Source organism: Abramis brama (genome assembly GCF_963993115.1).
Source record: "Abramis brama genome assembly, chromosome: 11".
Lineage (NCBI taxonomy): Eukaryota > Metazoa > Chordata > Actinopteri > Cypriniformes > Leuciscidae > Abramis > Abramis brama.
In genome coordinates this window covers 14,562,353-14,575,701 of record NC_139973.1, presented here as the reverse complement: position 1 = coordinate 14,575,701, position 13,349 = coordinate 14,562,353, and the positions used below count along the sequence as shown (strand labels likewise).

Here is a 13,349-nt window from a genome sequence, read left to right as displayed (position 1 = left end):
GTTTTTTTTAAATAATTAATTTAGATTAATAGCAGCAACTAACATTTTGTCAGAACCTCTAGTAAATTACATGATATTTTGATATTTTGTCTGAAACAAAACAAAAAAAACTTGATTCTTAATCTATCCAGAATTGTGCAGCTCTACTAGATGACTACTTTTTTAAGAGAGAACAGTTATTGTTCTCCTGAAATTATTAATTTAACAGTGGTCTATATGGTGTGATGGTGTCTATAAAATTAGAGCAGGCAAGATTATGTTTTTCTAATTCCCTCCACCCCATCTCTGTCTACCGGCAGGATTAAAAAAGAAGAGCAACTTCAAAACCTCCATAGTAATTAGAGGGCGATAGAGCGTGACACTCCAGACTCTCTCAAAATCTAGCGCCTCATTGAAAACCCCAGCCATTAAATTGGATTTTACTTTGCATAAACTGAATAACAAACAGCACGTGATCATTTTCCATTCTATTTCTACATAAATTATGCCCACTGGTGATAAGACTTCATCATTCTCATCTCATCAGTATGAGCTGCTGTATGTTAACCCTCATATCATAAATTGGAGCCATGAACTTGTGAATATGTTTGCATGTGTTTTTTTTATTCTATATGTGGTGAAGTCTCTTCCATTAAAATTATTCAGTGCTAAATCTCACACCCATCAGCTTCTCCCTGCATGCCTCCAGATATTAAATGTAAGGTGAGCACACAAAGCAGATAGAAAAGCCAATAATCTGGAAGAAATTCTTACTGCAATCATTAACTGCATAGCTAAAGTATAGGGTGGGTGTTTTATTGCCTTGGTTATAAAATTCAAATAAATTAAACTGGTTTATTTAGGTCTCAAATTGAAATAAAAATAATATGTAATATGAGGCCTAAATAAACCAATTCAATGTATTTTGGTGGCTGTCAAAATATTTTCAATGCAGCAAAAAACAATGCAGTCTGTGTGTGTGAATGCTGTATTAAAATGCAGTGTTGGTTACAGTACATTATTAAAGTGAGTTTTAAGTGATTTTTTCAGTTTAACCTATTCCCTGTAGTGATCAACAACCTACTCAGTTTAGAGTCAGGTAAGATTGATGAGTACAGGGGAATGTTTTCCATATAAATGTGTGTGGTTTTCCCAGTTCTCAAACACAACATTAAACTGATTTGTACACAAACTATCCAAATCCATCTGTGTGGCCGAACGAAGTGTGTAAGAATATGGGTGTGTGAGCCTGTGTGCTTGTTTACATACAGAATTCAAACAGGAGGAGGCTATTAGTCTAACTTCTAAACTAACATTGACAATGAAGCATACAGTACTCAACAATCCAGCTCTAAATGCAAGTTTGGAGTCACGCAGAATTCTTTTAATCCCAAACTTTTTGATGTGTGACATACACATTCCAGCATCTTATGCTGGATACCTATATGTTATGCTGCCCTAGAAAATACATAAAACACAATTGTCAAAAGTTACATATGACTGAAATCAGGTCTCTTAGAACAAGCAAGGTTTTTCAAAATAAAATAAAATGTATTTTTAGTACTGTCAAAGTTAACATAGATATTAACATAAAATGTTTAACAACTTAAAAATTTAACATTTATCAATCTGCTTATTTTAATGTATTGACAGCCCTAGTTTTTAACAGTAAGAAACACTGCTTATTATTTTAAAGTTTTATATATCAAACATTAATAGTGGGTGGGAAAAAGATACACTGTCAATGTAATATTTTAGTAATTTGCTTTACGACAATGACAGGACAATAGCACAACAATAGTTGTGTTTGTGTTGAGGTGCACAGGAACTCTTTGCGCAGTACTGAGTCAGTCGGTCAGTTTATTGTTTCTGCATCATTACATTCTGCCTGTGGACAGCATCAATTCCAGCCTTGCCAGAACCACATAACATAGAGAATCACAATCAATACCAATTTGCACACATTAACATGGTGAGTCCACACAATAATGAACACTGGATGTACAGTTGTGGTCAGAATTAATGGCACCCCTGGTAAATATGATAAAAAATGGCTGTAAGAAATAAATCTGCATTGTTTATCCTTTTGATCTTTCATTCAAAAAATGCGCAAAAATCTAACCTTTCATTGAAGTAAAAGAATTGAAAGTGGGGGGTAAATCACATTATGAAATAAATGCTTTTCTCCAAAACACGCTGGCCATAATTATTATTGGCTCCCTGTTATTAAATACTTTTTGCTACCTCCTTTTGCCAAGATAACAGCTCTGAGTTTTCTCCTATAATGCCTGATGAGTTTGGAGAACACCTGACAAGAGATCAGAGACCATTCCTCCATAGAATCTCTCCAGATCCTTCAGATTCACAAGTTCATGTTGGTGCTTCTTCTCTTCAGTTCAGCCCACTCATTTTCTATAGGGTTCAGGGGACTGGGACGGTCATGGCAGAAGCTTTATTTTGTGCTCAGTTACCCATTTTTGTGTTGATTTTGATGTTTGCTTTGGTTTTTCTGATGGGAGATCCAGCCTATTATATGATTTTTAGCAGAGGCTGTCAGGTTTTGATTTTTTATCTGTTGATATTTGCTAGAATCCATAATATCATGTATCTGAACAAGATGTCCAGGACCTCCAGCAAAAAAATAGGCCCACAACATATAAGATTCAGCAGTATATTTAACCGTAGGCATGGGGTACTTTTTATCCCTGTTTGCACCAAACACATCTGGTGGGTTTGCTGCCAAAAAGCTCTTTTTTTGTTTCATCTGACCACAGAATCTGGTCCCTTTTAAAGTTCCAGTCGTGTCTGACAACTGAATATGCTGGAGTTTATTTTTGATGGAGTGAGTTGGATTTTTCTTGAAACCCTCCCAAACAACATGTGGTGATGTAGGGGTTGTTTGATATATTTTTTTAGGCTTTCTGACCCCCAAGACTCAAGTAATCTCTGCAATTCCGCAATTCGAGAGAACAACCAGCGCTGTTTTTCAAGTTGTTTTCCTCTGTGAACATGCACTAATGGATGTCTGACAATTTAGTAGCTTTCTGGGGTTTTCAGATTTAAAAACGTTAATTATAGAAACTGCACTCGTTCTGCGGTACCGTTGCTCTCATGAAACAGATAGACTAGATATGCTTATCTACCATCAGATGAAATCCTGCAGGTGTCGGTGCTTTCTCTCCGTCCATGCAATACATGGTATAATTATTAAGCATGGTATATTATTAAGTATAAACCGATCGACTTTTAGATTTTTGCCTTTGATTTCTCCCGGCATTTAAAACACATTAACCCGCGTTCTGGGCTTATTGAAGTGCGATATGTGAAGTGCATACAGACAGAGAGAGCACTGGTAGGAGGACATGTATCACAAACTCCAACTCTTTCTTGACCTAAGAAATTATTAAAGGTTTTATGTGATTGAAACTTGCTGGCCCAGAAAAGTTATTAAATAGATCGTTAATATAGTCCAAGTGACTACAGTGGCTCAATCTTATTTAGACTATATTAACGATCTATTTAATAACTTTTCTGGGCCAGCAAGTTTCAATCACATAGAAGCCTATGGAGGAGTGAGACAACTCTCAGATTTCATCAAAAATGTCTTAAATTTGTGTTCCGAAGATGAACGAAGGTCTTACGGGGTTGGAACAACATGAGGGTGAGTAATTACTGACAGAATTTTCATTTTTGGGTGAACTAACCCTTTAAAACGTGTTCCCATCTCGTACAGAAGTACAGTCAAAATGCTGCATCTGTAACGGCATGAGAGGATAATGTGTGTCCGTAAATTTCCCGCTGACATGTTGAAATACTCTGAGTCAGATACAAGAATGATTATAGGATCTTTTTTTACCTCACTATACCGGGAAATAAGATTTAGAGATTTAGCCTATTAATAAACACTCCACCTTTGCTAGCAAAATAGAAAACAATTCTCATATATAAAACGAACTAATAAAACAAGCAAATTAACGAGTAAATAAGCAAGTTAACAATCAAATAAGTAAGCCCCGCCCCCCTCACGATAATATCGTGTATCGCCGATCTCACAGGCTGACGATAGGACGATATGAAAATGGAGCATATCGCCCAACACTACCAAGTGCTGTAATCTAGAAGATTTTTTTATAATTACACATGGTGTGCAAATTCAGGGATAAAGGAAGCTGTCGAGTAGCTGTGCCTCTGAGTGGTTTTCATCTGTGCCACCAGCTCAAACAACGTGTGCTCAGCCATAATAATGATGGTGCTGGAGAGCTTTCAATTTTGAGAAATGACTGATAACAGAAGAAGGGAAACGCTTCACATGCAGGACTAATTTAGAGAAGAGCAGAATCAAAATGGGGGAACAGAAGTAAAACAAATGAAGAAACGTGTACAAAGATTTCTTTGGCATTCCGCTGCCTTCTTGATTAGTGTATGAGGTAACTGTAGGCTTTGCTCTAAAATATTGATTAAAGGTTTATATTGATTTATGTATTTTTTCGAAGATGTCTCCATAGTTCTAAGAAGTCATTGAATGGCATTACTCAATGTGCTAAGAGGGAAGATGGAGGGCAGGTTAGGTTGCCCCAGGAAACAAAAGACTTTGGCTGCCTACAGTCTAAAAGAAGCAAAGACAAATCCTTATAATAACAAAGTAACAGAGCACTTTACAGGGAATGCAGACAAAATCCTCAGTAAAACAATAACTCAATGTTGAAAAGTTGATTCCAGAAACAATATTTAAACTGACCATCTAATGGTGCTTTTCCATTACCAGTACCAGCTCGACTCGACTCGACTCGCCTAGGCTCGGCTCGCTTTTCGCTCCATTTTCCATTGCAGATAGTACCTCCACAATAGTACCTGGTCGTCACAGCGACGCCGCAGGAAACTGCGTGACTTAATTTTTTACGCGAGACACACCCGCTACCCACACACACAGGACAATGGAGGAAATCGAGTGTATGCTGTTTTTGGTTGTTTTTGTTTTTGCTGTTTTTTATTCAGGATACTCCGTCTGGCACGTGCAATGATGACGCAGTGAATAGTGACGATTCTCTCTGACCAATCAGCAGTCTGCCGTGTTTTCACGTCACATTTTAGTATTGCCTCAGCTCGCTTAGAACCTCGCCGGAGGTGGTACGAAAAAAAAGTACCTGGAAGCAGGTACAGGTACAACTTTTACACAGTGGAAAACCAAACAGAGCCAAGCCGAGTCGAGCTGGTACTGTGTAGTGGAAAAGCGCCATAAGAGTAAATGAAAGGCATGTTATTATCAGGCCTATTTTATTTAAAGACTTAATAAATTAAATAAAACAGAAAATTGGGCAGGATCCTTAATCAGTGAACAGTTGTAAACGACAGAAACATGTAGCTGAAAGAATGTCAAAAGTGCAGGGACTCACTTACTCACAAGCTCAAAGTTTCGATAGCACCAAGTGCTAACTTGCGTAGACACCAGTGCATTGTCTAACTGATATCCGGCTATTACTAAAATGCTAGCTTGATTCTCAAATAATTGAGAAATAAATGCTACACACAAAATATGAATGCATTTTAAAAAATTAAATAGATGCACCAATACTAAATTTCTCAGTTGACACGGAAAAAAACCCTCTCCCAACTAACTTGACAACACTATTTTGTGAATTTTAACTGTGCTACCAGTGATCTAAAAGGATAGTGGATAGTGCAACAGGAAAGCAAAGAATGGCAGGATGTTTTTTCCAACTATTGATGGTCCTATACACCCATTAAGAAGGTAAAAAGTATCAATCAACAAGACACTCACTTTATTGTCTATTTCTTACAATAAAGGGGTTTCTTTAAGACAAGGAAAAATCTGACTATTCACAAAAGTGCCGTTTGCCCTTTACACAACAAAAGATTGAACCACTCCCCTCTCTAGTGACTGGTAAAACAGTCAGAGTGCTTTCCACTGCATTAAAACAGCTCTTTTTATGACACACACAGGCTCCCGCTTGTAGCATTCCTCTTCCTCATCTGATCTACCTCATAATACAGTGCAATTCTCTGTTGATCCCAGTTGTGAGCCTTGATAAGACCTCAGACCGGCCAGTTAATAACACTACCATCTCACAGCCAGACAGCACCGCCACAAGCAATAACAATGCACACATTTTACTATTTTCTATTCATATAACATGTTATGGCTGATTTGTTAAATAAGCTTCAGTGATTTTCTGGAGAAAAAAGACAGATCTTTTGTTTATTAATCACATTCAGCATCTGCACATAACATAGAGGTGTTTGTGATGTGTTTTGTACTGGTTGGTGGAACTAAGGCTGTGCCATAAAATTTCAGAGCTTGTGAATGGATCAGTAATTTTATGTCATTTATGATTGCAGAGTGAAGTGCTATGTGCTCCATAAAACCTGGCATGCACCACTGTTTGCATGCCTATTTTGAACATCTAATAAGGGACTCAGAGAGGAAACAACTAAGTCTAATCACCCAAAAATCATCTGGTCCTCAAGTCAGCGCTTAATTATTCTCTGTTTGCCAGTGCACTATGACTGATAACTGATATAATGGCCAATATTTAAGGCTAATATTTAAAAAATATATATATATATTAAAATGATTAGGATTATTACAGTATTCACCTGTAAGCACAATATTAGTCATCAATATTTTCCTGGAAGAGGAAGTCTGTGAATTTTAAATGTTTATAGCTTCTAAATGTTGTCAACTAATAAGAGTGCACAAGCTTATTGATGGCCTCAAAGCTAATATAGACCTATACTAAAAGACCACAAAACTTCAAACTTCTATTTTCATTTCATGGAGTTTTAAATGATCCAATTCAGTTGAGACCAATGAACACCCCTAAAATAATGGCTGAGCACAGCAGAGTGAGACGAACTAAAAACGCCCTGCTGTGTGACTAACAGCATGCAGCGAAGCGACAATGTTCCTACTTTCTTCTGAGAGTCAGCACCTTCTCTACATAACCCAGCCTTATGTGCATCTCTCCATTTCTTCCAGTGAGAACAACAATTTATCATTGCTTCTAAACTCAATGCTAGGAGTGTTTTTGGCCTTGTCACATTAGTGTTTTTAATAAAAACACATTGAACGTGTTCACACTGTCAAACATGATTTGCTTATCAAGGTAAAACTACCAGTGTCATTTTTACATCAAATTATGACATCATCAACTGAGCAGATGTCTGTGTGGAAACAGAGGGGAGAGAGTGAGTGAAAATGAGTGAATATGAAAGATCTGATTTTAATGGATAATTTAATTTAATTGGAAACCACACAAACGCACTTGATCAGATGGCCATGGCCTTTTAAATGATAGTTCTGCATAATGCGATGACTAGTGACTAGGGGTGGAACGGTACATGTATTCATATTGAACCGAAGCGGTACGGGCGTCACGGTTCGATGCATAAATTTACACGGAGAATACACGGTATAAAAATAAATAAAACTTGCGTGCAAATTAATCAATGTAATGCGGAACTACTGTTAGATACGTGGGTTCTTTAGGGACACCTAATCTGTAGCCCTGACTTAGCTCTGAAGCAGGCTGCGATGTTTACTGTCTATGCTGTGGAATATGTTGTGTGTGTGTATGTGAGAGAGAGAGAGAGAGAGAGAGAGAGAGAGAGAGAGTGAGAGAGAGGTGCGGGTGCGATCGAAAAGTCGCAAAGTGTTTACTTGTGTGTGTGTGTGAGGCGCAGGTGCGATAGAACAGTGGAAACATAAAAACATACTCCGTCATTTTGTTTACACAGGACATCATTCAAACTGCAAAGTGTTTAAGTTACTGTTAATTAAAATTTTAAGGAAAACAAATATATTAATCTGAAATGTAGCAAATTCATTTTCAATTCATTCAGATACATTTACCATACATAGGTATCTCAAGGTCTTTTTGTCTTTTTATTAATTTAATTAATAAACTAATTATATAAAACTATTGTCAGTGCACTACAAATAAACTGGTTCTATGCCTTTATTAATAAAACTTATTTAAAAAATACAAGGCTTAAGTAATTTATTTTCCTTTGGTGGTACAGCCTGAGACATGCACAAGCCTTCTGCATTTTTGTTTTGATTTTCCCTCCATTGTACCGAACTCGTACCGAACCGAACTGATCTGAACCGAGGTATGAACCGAACCGTGACTTCTGTGTACCGTTCCACCCCTACTAGTGACAGCATCTTTTCCTTTTGCTTCACTGTCTATTGCAGCTCTAGATTAAACCCTTCACTGACTCATTAAGTGCACAGAAGCAATTTCACAGTTATAGATTCACCATATCATAAAGGCTAGGGGTTAAAGGATAATCCAAATGCTCTCTAATGAACTACGACAAAACTATTCAAGGCTATGTCTACTGAGGCCACTCTCCATAACTTGATTAGCAGACTACCTTACAACACTGCAAAATGATTGGGGAGCATATCTGGCACCATCCTCTATTGATGCAGATGCTACAGCGATCAGACAGAAAGCACTCGACAGCAATGTTTAACAGGCTCACAGTACAGCACTGGCCTATTTTTGCCCTCATTTCAGCATAAGAGTTAAGAGCTTAGATGCCAAAAGGGAATTAGTCTTCAGCAACATCAACAACATGTTGTAACCCCATTTTCCATTATCTAACCAAGTCTGGTTATGTCAGTTCATCTCTCAAATGATCAAAAATATTTATCCAAGTAAATGCGAGGATGAAAAGCTGATTTGGGTTGGGATTTGCTTATGTAACAGCTTTTTGCACCAGCCCAAGCCATCTGTGCTGCTGGTCAAAGAACTTTTAAAACATAGTTCAACGTCTACCGGGGAGAGGAACTCTTAAAACAAAGCTGAATACCACAGATGTTTAGCTCACCACTGAAAGGTTATAAGAAGGAAAAAACTGAGCCCATGAAGAAACAGGAGCCAAACCTTATAAGATGTGCATTCCAATTCTGAATTATAGTAAAACAGGACCGGATAAACTTTTTACTGCACATGGAGAGCATTCAAAAGAAAGAATAAAAAGGGTGCTGTGGAGTTCATAGCGATATCAATAGTTTGTTAGCACTAAATGCACTGTTCTGCATTGCAACTGTAATCACAATTTATAATCCAGTTGCAAACTTCCATAAACCTAAAGCATGGACTAATTTCTTTTTTTTGAAAATGTTGGAAGAGATTTTCTTTCAGGTGTTATTTTCACATTCTGTCATGTTGTAAATTAATTGTTTACTGTAGGGTGATTAATAAGCATAAATTTTCCCTCAAAAATCTGAAACATACATGTCAGAATACTTGTCAGGTTTATTGTACTCTACACCATGTCTTGCAACCTAAGCACTTGCACTTTTGGACAAAAAGCCATGCAGCACTTCATTAAAAAGGCAAAAAGCATGGAAACACAGGATTTGTGAGAAGAGCAACAAAAAAAAAGATGATCTCTGCACTCTAGGTCACTCTGCCATCCGGGTCAGGTTAGAAAGAAGACTAATGGCTCACCTGAACTGTGCCACTCCTTTTATTATCTCATCAGGCAGAACACTGACTAACATTAAACACGGAAACACAACAGTCACATTGTGACTGAATCTGACTTCCTCTTAGCTAATACAATGTGACTGGTATATGGAAGAACATGCCAAAATATCAGAGTGAACACAAGCCAGACATTTTAATAGTTAAAAAAAAATACAGCTTGACCAGACTGATGCTCTTTAAAGACAGGAATGACTGCAGGCAGTGCTATGTCCAAGAAATTTGGATATATGAAAAACTCATATTAACTCATAAGTTACAAAAACAACTTCATGATCTCACTATTTCTTTATTTAATCTAGTCGGTACTTCTCTGAACTATCTTGGAACAATGTATTGCATCACTTCTCATTTTATGCCCTCCGCTAGGATGAATTACTTCTGTTATATTATTGCCCATTATATTGCAGCAATGACACACACAGCCACGTTGATATCAATGTGTATATATATTAGTTGAATTCCACTTAACTAACAGACTCTGTGACCACATAAGAAATTTCTTAAATAAGAATTTCTTCAGAATGGTTTTGCACTTTTTTTAAAAAAATTAAGAAACACGAAACTTGTGAGTGTTTCACAAAATAACTAAGAGTACTCCCCTTGTTTTATTTCCTCCCAGTGTCCCTATGTTCTATCACCATCAATGATAACACAAGACTGGCATTGTCAGAAAACAAGGAGCCAATAAAACTCTTGCAAAACAAATATAATGTGGGTAATAAACTTGAGCAAGTCCCATAAACTTACTCGAATAAGTGTACAAAGCTAATTATAGACAATGTAAAAACACACAAAACCCAGTGTGCATTGATAATGTCCTGGGTGTGTATTGTTTTTAATAATATTCCATCAGTCTGGAATATAATGCAATTGAACAAACTAGTCTTATATAATAATTTAAACAAAATAAAGACGGCAGTTAATTCATCATCAGTTGAATGCTATGCAAGCTATAGTAAGTACTATACACAAGCAGACGACCTTACACTTTTTCTCTGTATAAGTTACTCCTGCTTTCGCTATATCACTTGATGAGGGATTTTTGTAAGAAAAGCTTCAGTGCCATAATGCACTTGATCTGTAACGTTAACTTAAGCAGATTCTTCACGGATGGACTGAATGAATGCACTGCGCTCATTCTGCAGGGCAGCTGCGTCACATGCACCACTATCTAAAAGGACTGCGTTTGTATTGTGTTATGTTTACCTTGCATTTTACAAGAAACATGCAATGTATCTGTGTTAAACGGGTCCACGTTTCAGTGCAAGATCACTCACCTCGTCTTTCCCTTCAGTGCTGCTCTCCCGCTGCTCAGAGGTGCAGAGTTTCCTTTTGTTTTTGCTCTCGGTTCCCTTCATTCTGGTGGATGGGGGTTGAGAAATAATCTACAATAGTAATGTATCGATGAATCCGATGGTCAGTGCATTAGATGGTGAAACAGGTCTTGTTCTGATACATGGTGGGCAAACCTCTCCTCAACTTTGGTCCACAAACACAAAGACAGAATCAATAGTGACAGCAGGTTCGACACCGTGGCTTTTGTGTTGATCTCTCGTCTCGACCTTAAGTAACAATCCGAGTTGCCATGACAGCCTGTCAGTTTTCCCTTCAAATACTGTTTTGTCTTCAGTTTTATGTAACGTTAACGTAACTAAACTATGCGACTTTAGCGCGGCAAATCAGCCGGCGGAACTCGCTAGCTCGCTAACGTTAACTGTCTGCTGATAAAGTTTGACAACATCCGCAAAATAAACGTCTTTTCGGGTTTACAAAAATGAAGTGACTGTTTAAAAAACAATGTGTAAATAAACTCGCCGGTCTCGTGTCTGTCAATGTGAGATTATAACGACAGGTCACCATTACGTTGAAAAAAGCCGCGTTTCCAACGTGCTTGTTGCAGTTTCCAATAACCCAGCGTATTTTCTCTTCTCTGTAAACTAATACTTTAGCATTCCGCAGTTACCTCGGCCATAACAAAAACCTTAAAAACCGCGATTTTTTTCATTCAGTCAACCGCCAGACTGACGAGATACTTTGCCGCGGAGCCACAACACAGCGCGAGCTCAACTGTTCATCATGTCTCGTGAGTCAGGTCTCGACTCGAGCGCGAGCTCTGTTTTGATACGGATCATTATATCATGCGGGCACGAAGCTCCGCTTTTCTCCTCCAACTTCACTCTTCTTCAAACGTAAACCCAGCCGTTGCAACGAAACGGCTCGGTGGCAGAAATAATTGCTAATAAAAGCCGGTCCATGTCGTTGCTTTTCTCCGGGGAGGAAACCTAGCAGCTTCCTGAAGCTCGGATCCAGTGAACGACGGTGGGTGCGCGCCAAATGCTGATCTGAGTTCAGTCTGTACGAGCAGAATCTAAGTGGGGTGTCTCGCAACTACACTGGAGCGCTGATCTCAGTTCAGTGACAGTCTGTATGAGCAGAGTCAAGTGGGGGATGCACACCGGAGGGCTGATCCTCCAATGGTTTAGAAGGGGCAAGAAAAAAGCTCTTTTTGGTGAAATACGACTTTACTTAGTATTTGCTGCCATCTGCTGAGACTAAAGTGATGTTTTTTTTATAACAATTATTACATTTTCATTCTGTATAAAACAATATTGAAAGTCTTTTATTGATATATACTGAAGAAAAAAGAAACCTGAGAAGTAAACTTAATTTCTTAATTTTGCCAGTTGCCAACAAATGCTAAAAATAATAATAATAAAATAAAAAATAATAATAGATAAAGCATTGAAAAACTTTCAGCAGCATACACTGTAAAACCCAACGAGTTAGGGCAACTGAACTCAAAGCTTTTGAGGAAACCAATTGCCTTAACCCATTTAGGTTTGAAAACTAATATTTAGTTCTGTAAACTTATTCCATTTGAGTCCACATAATATTAAACTACGATTCCACTTAAATACTTTGTGTAGCTGAAACTTAGGCCTAATTAAATTAATAAAAACCTTTAAATTAACTCAAATCATTTACTGTTAATTAATTACTAATTGGCAAAAACACAAGCGCCTGCATGCAAGAAATAAGCAAATAGACTATAGCTGTCCCATTTCAAAGGCTGCATCCTTCGAAGGCCGATTGCATCACCGAGGCACGGCGAAGGTTGTCCCAATTCAAAGGATCCTTCAAATGCGGCCTCCAAATTCATCCTTCGTTTCACATGAAATGAAGGATACAACAGATAGATCCTTCGTGGCCTTGTCTACCCCAGAATTCATTGCATGCCAGTGACAACAGGACTTTTTTTGAGAGAAATTAACAAATTACTCTTTTAAACGTAAGTATTGGGTTTCAACTTACTGACATATCTAATGATACAAATGTAAAACATCTAAAATGACCTAAAAAAACACTTTAAAGCGGTTCAAATGTATGCAAATATAGATCGTTTAATCAAGATGCAATTATAGATAGTTTATACTCTTTATGACATGACTACACAGAATTTAGTTTTTGCTAAAATCATTAAAAAAATAGATACAAAAGAAAGTTTACTTGTTCAATTCCAAACATTTTTGCATTTGCACTGCAAGATTTTTTTTGTTCAAAATCACTTAAAATTTAAAAATACTTTGAGTATGCAATTCTAATTTTATTTCAGTATTTATATTTGACTTATCACAATCTAACTGACGCAGTATGTGAAGTTATATTAAAAGTCAGGAAAAATTGTCATTTGAATTCACTACAACAATTTAATACCTGTTTGGCCAATACCAATAGGAAGCCAAATGGATATTTTATAAAAAGTAAGAGAATGGAGTCAGAAATGAAAAAAACAGAAAGATTCAGTGATTCAACATGGTGTAGAATAAGATGTAAACACATTATTTGTGA

At 37.2% G+C, this 13,349-nt stretch overlaps 1 protein-coding gene across 2 annotated transcripts in view; it reads right to left on the bottom strand.

The window, feature by feature from the left end:
- The window catches only part of mast2 (microtubule associated serine/threonine kinase 2), a 139,825-nt gene extending 128,041 nt beyond the window's left edge, over positions 1–11,784 (bottom strand). Inside the window, exon 1 of one of the 2 annotated variants that reach the window (XM_084128185.1) lies at positions 10,778–11,784. In XM_084128185.1, coding sequence (XP_083984311.1) covers positions 10,778–10,858 — 81 coding nt within the window. In that variant the 5' untranslated portion in view covers positions 10,859–11,784. The remainder of the gene's footprint in view (positions 1–10,777) is intronic. The other variant, XM_084128186.1, reaches the window with a different exon arrangement.
- Between the last annotated feature and the right edge of the window lie 1,565 nt (positions 11,785–13,349).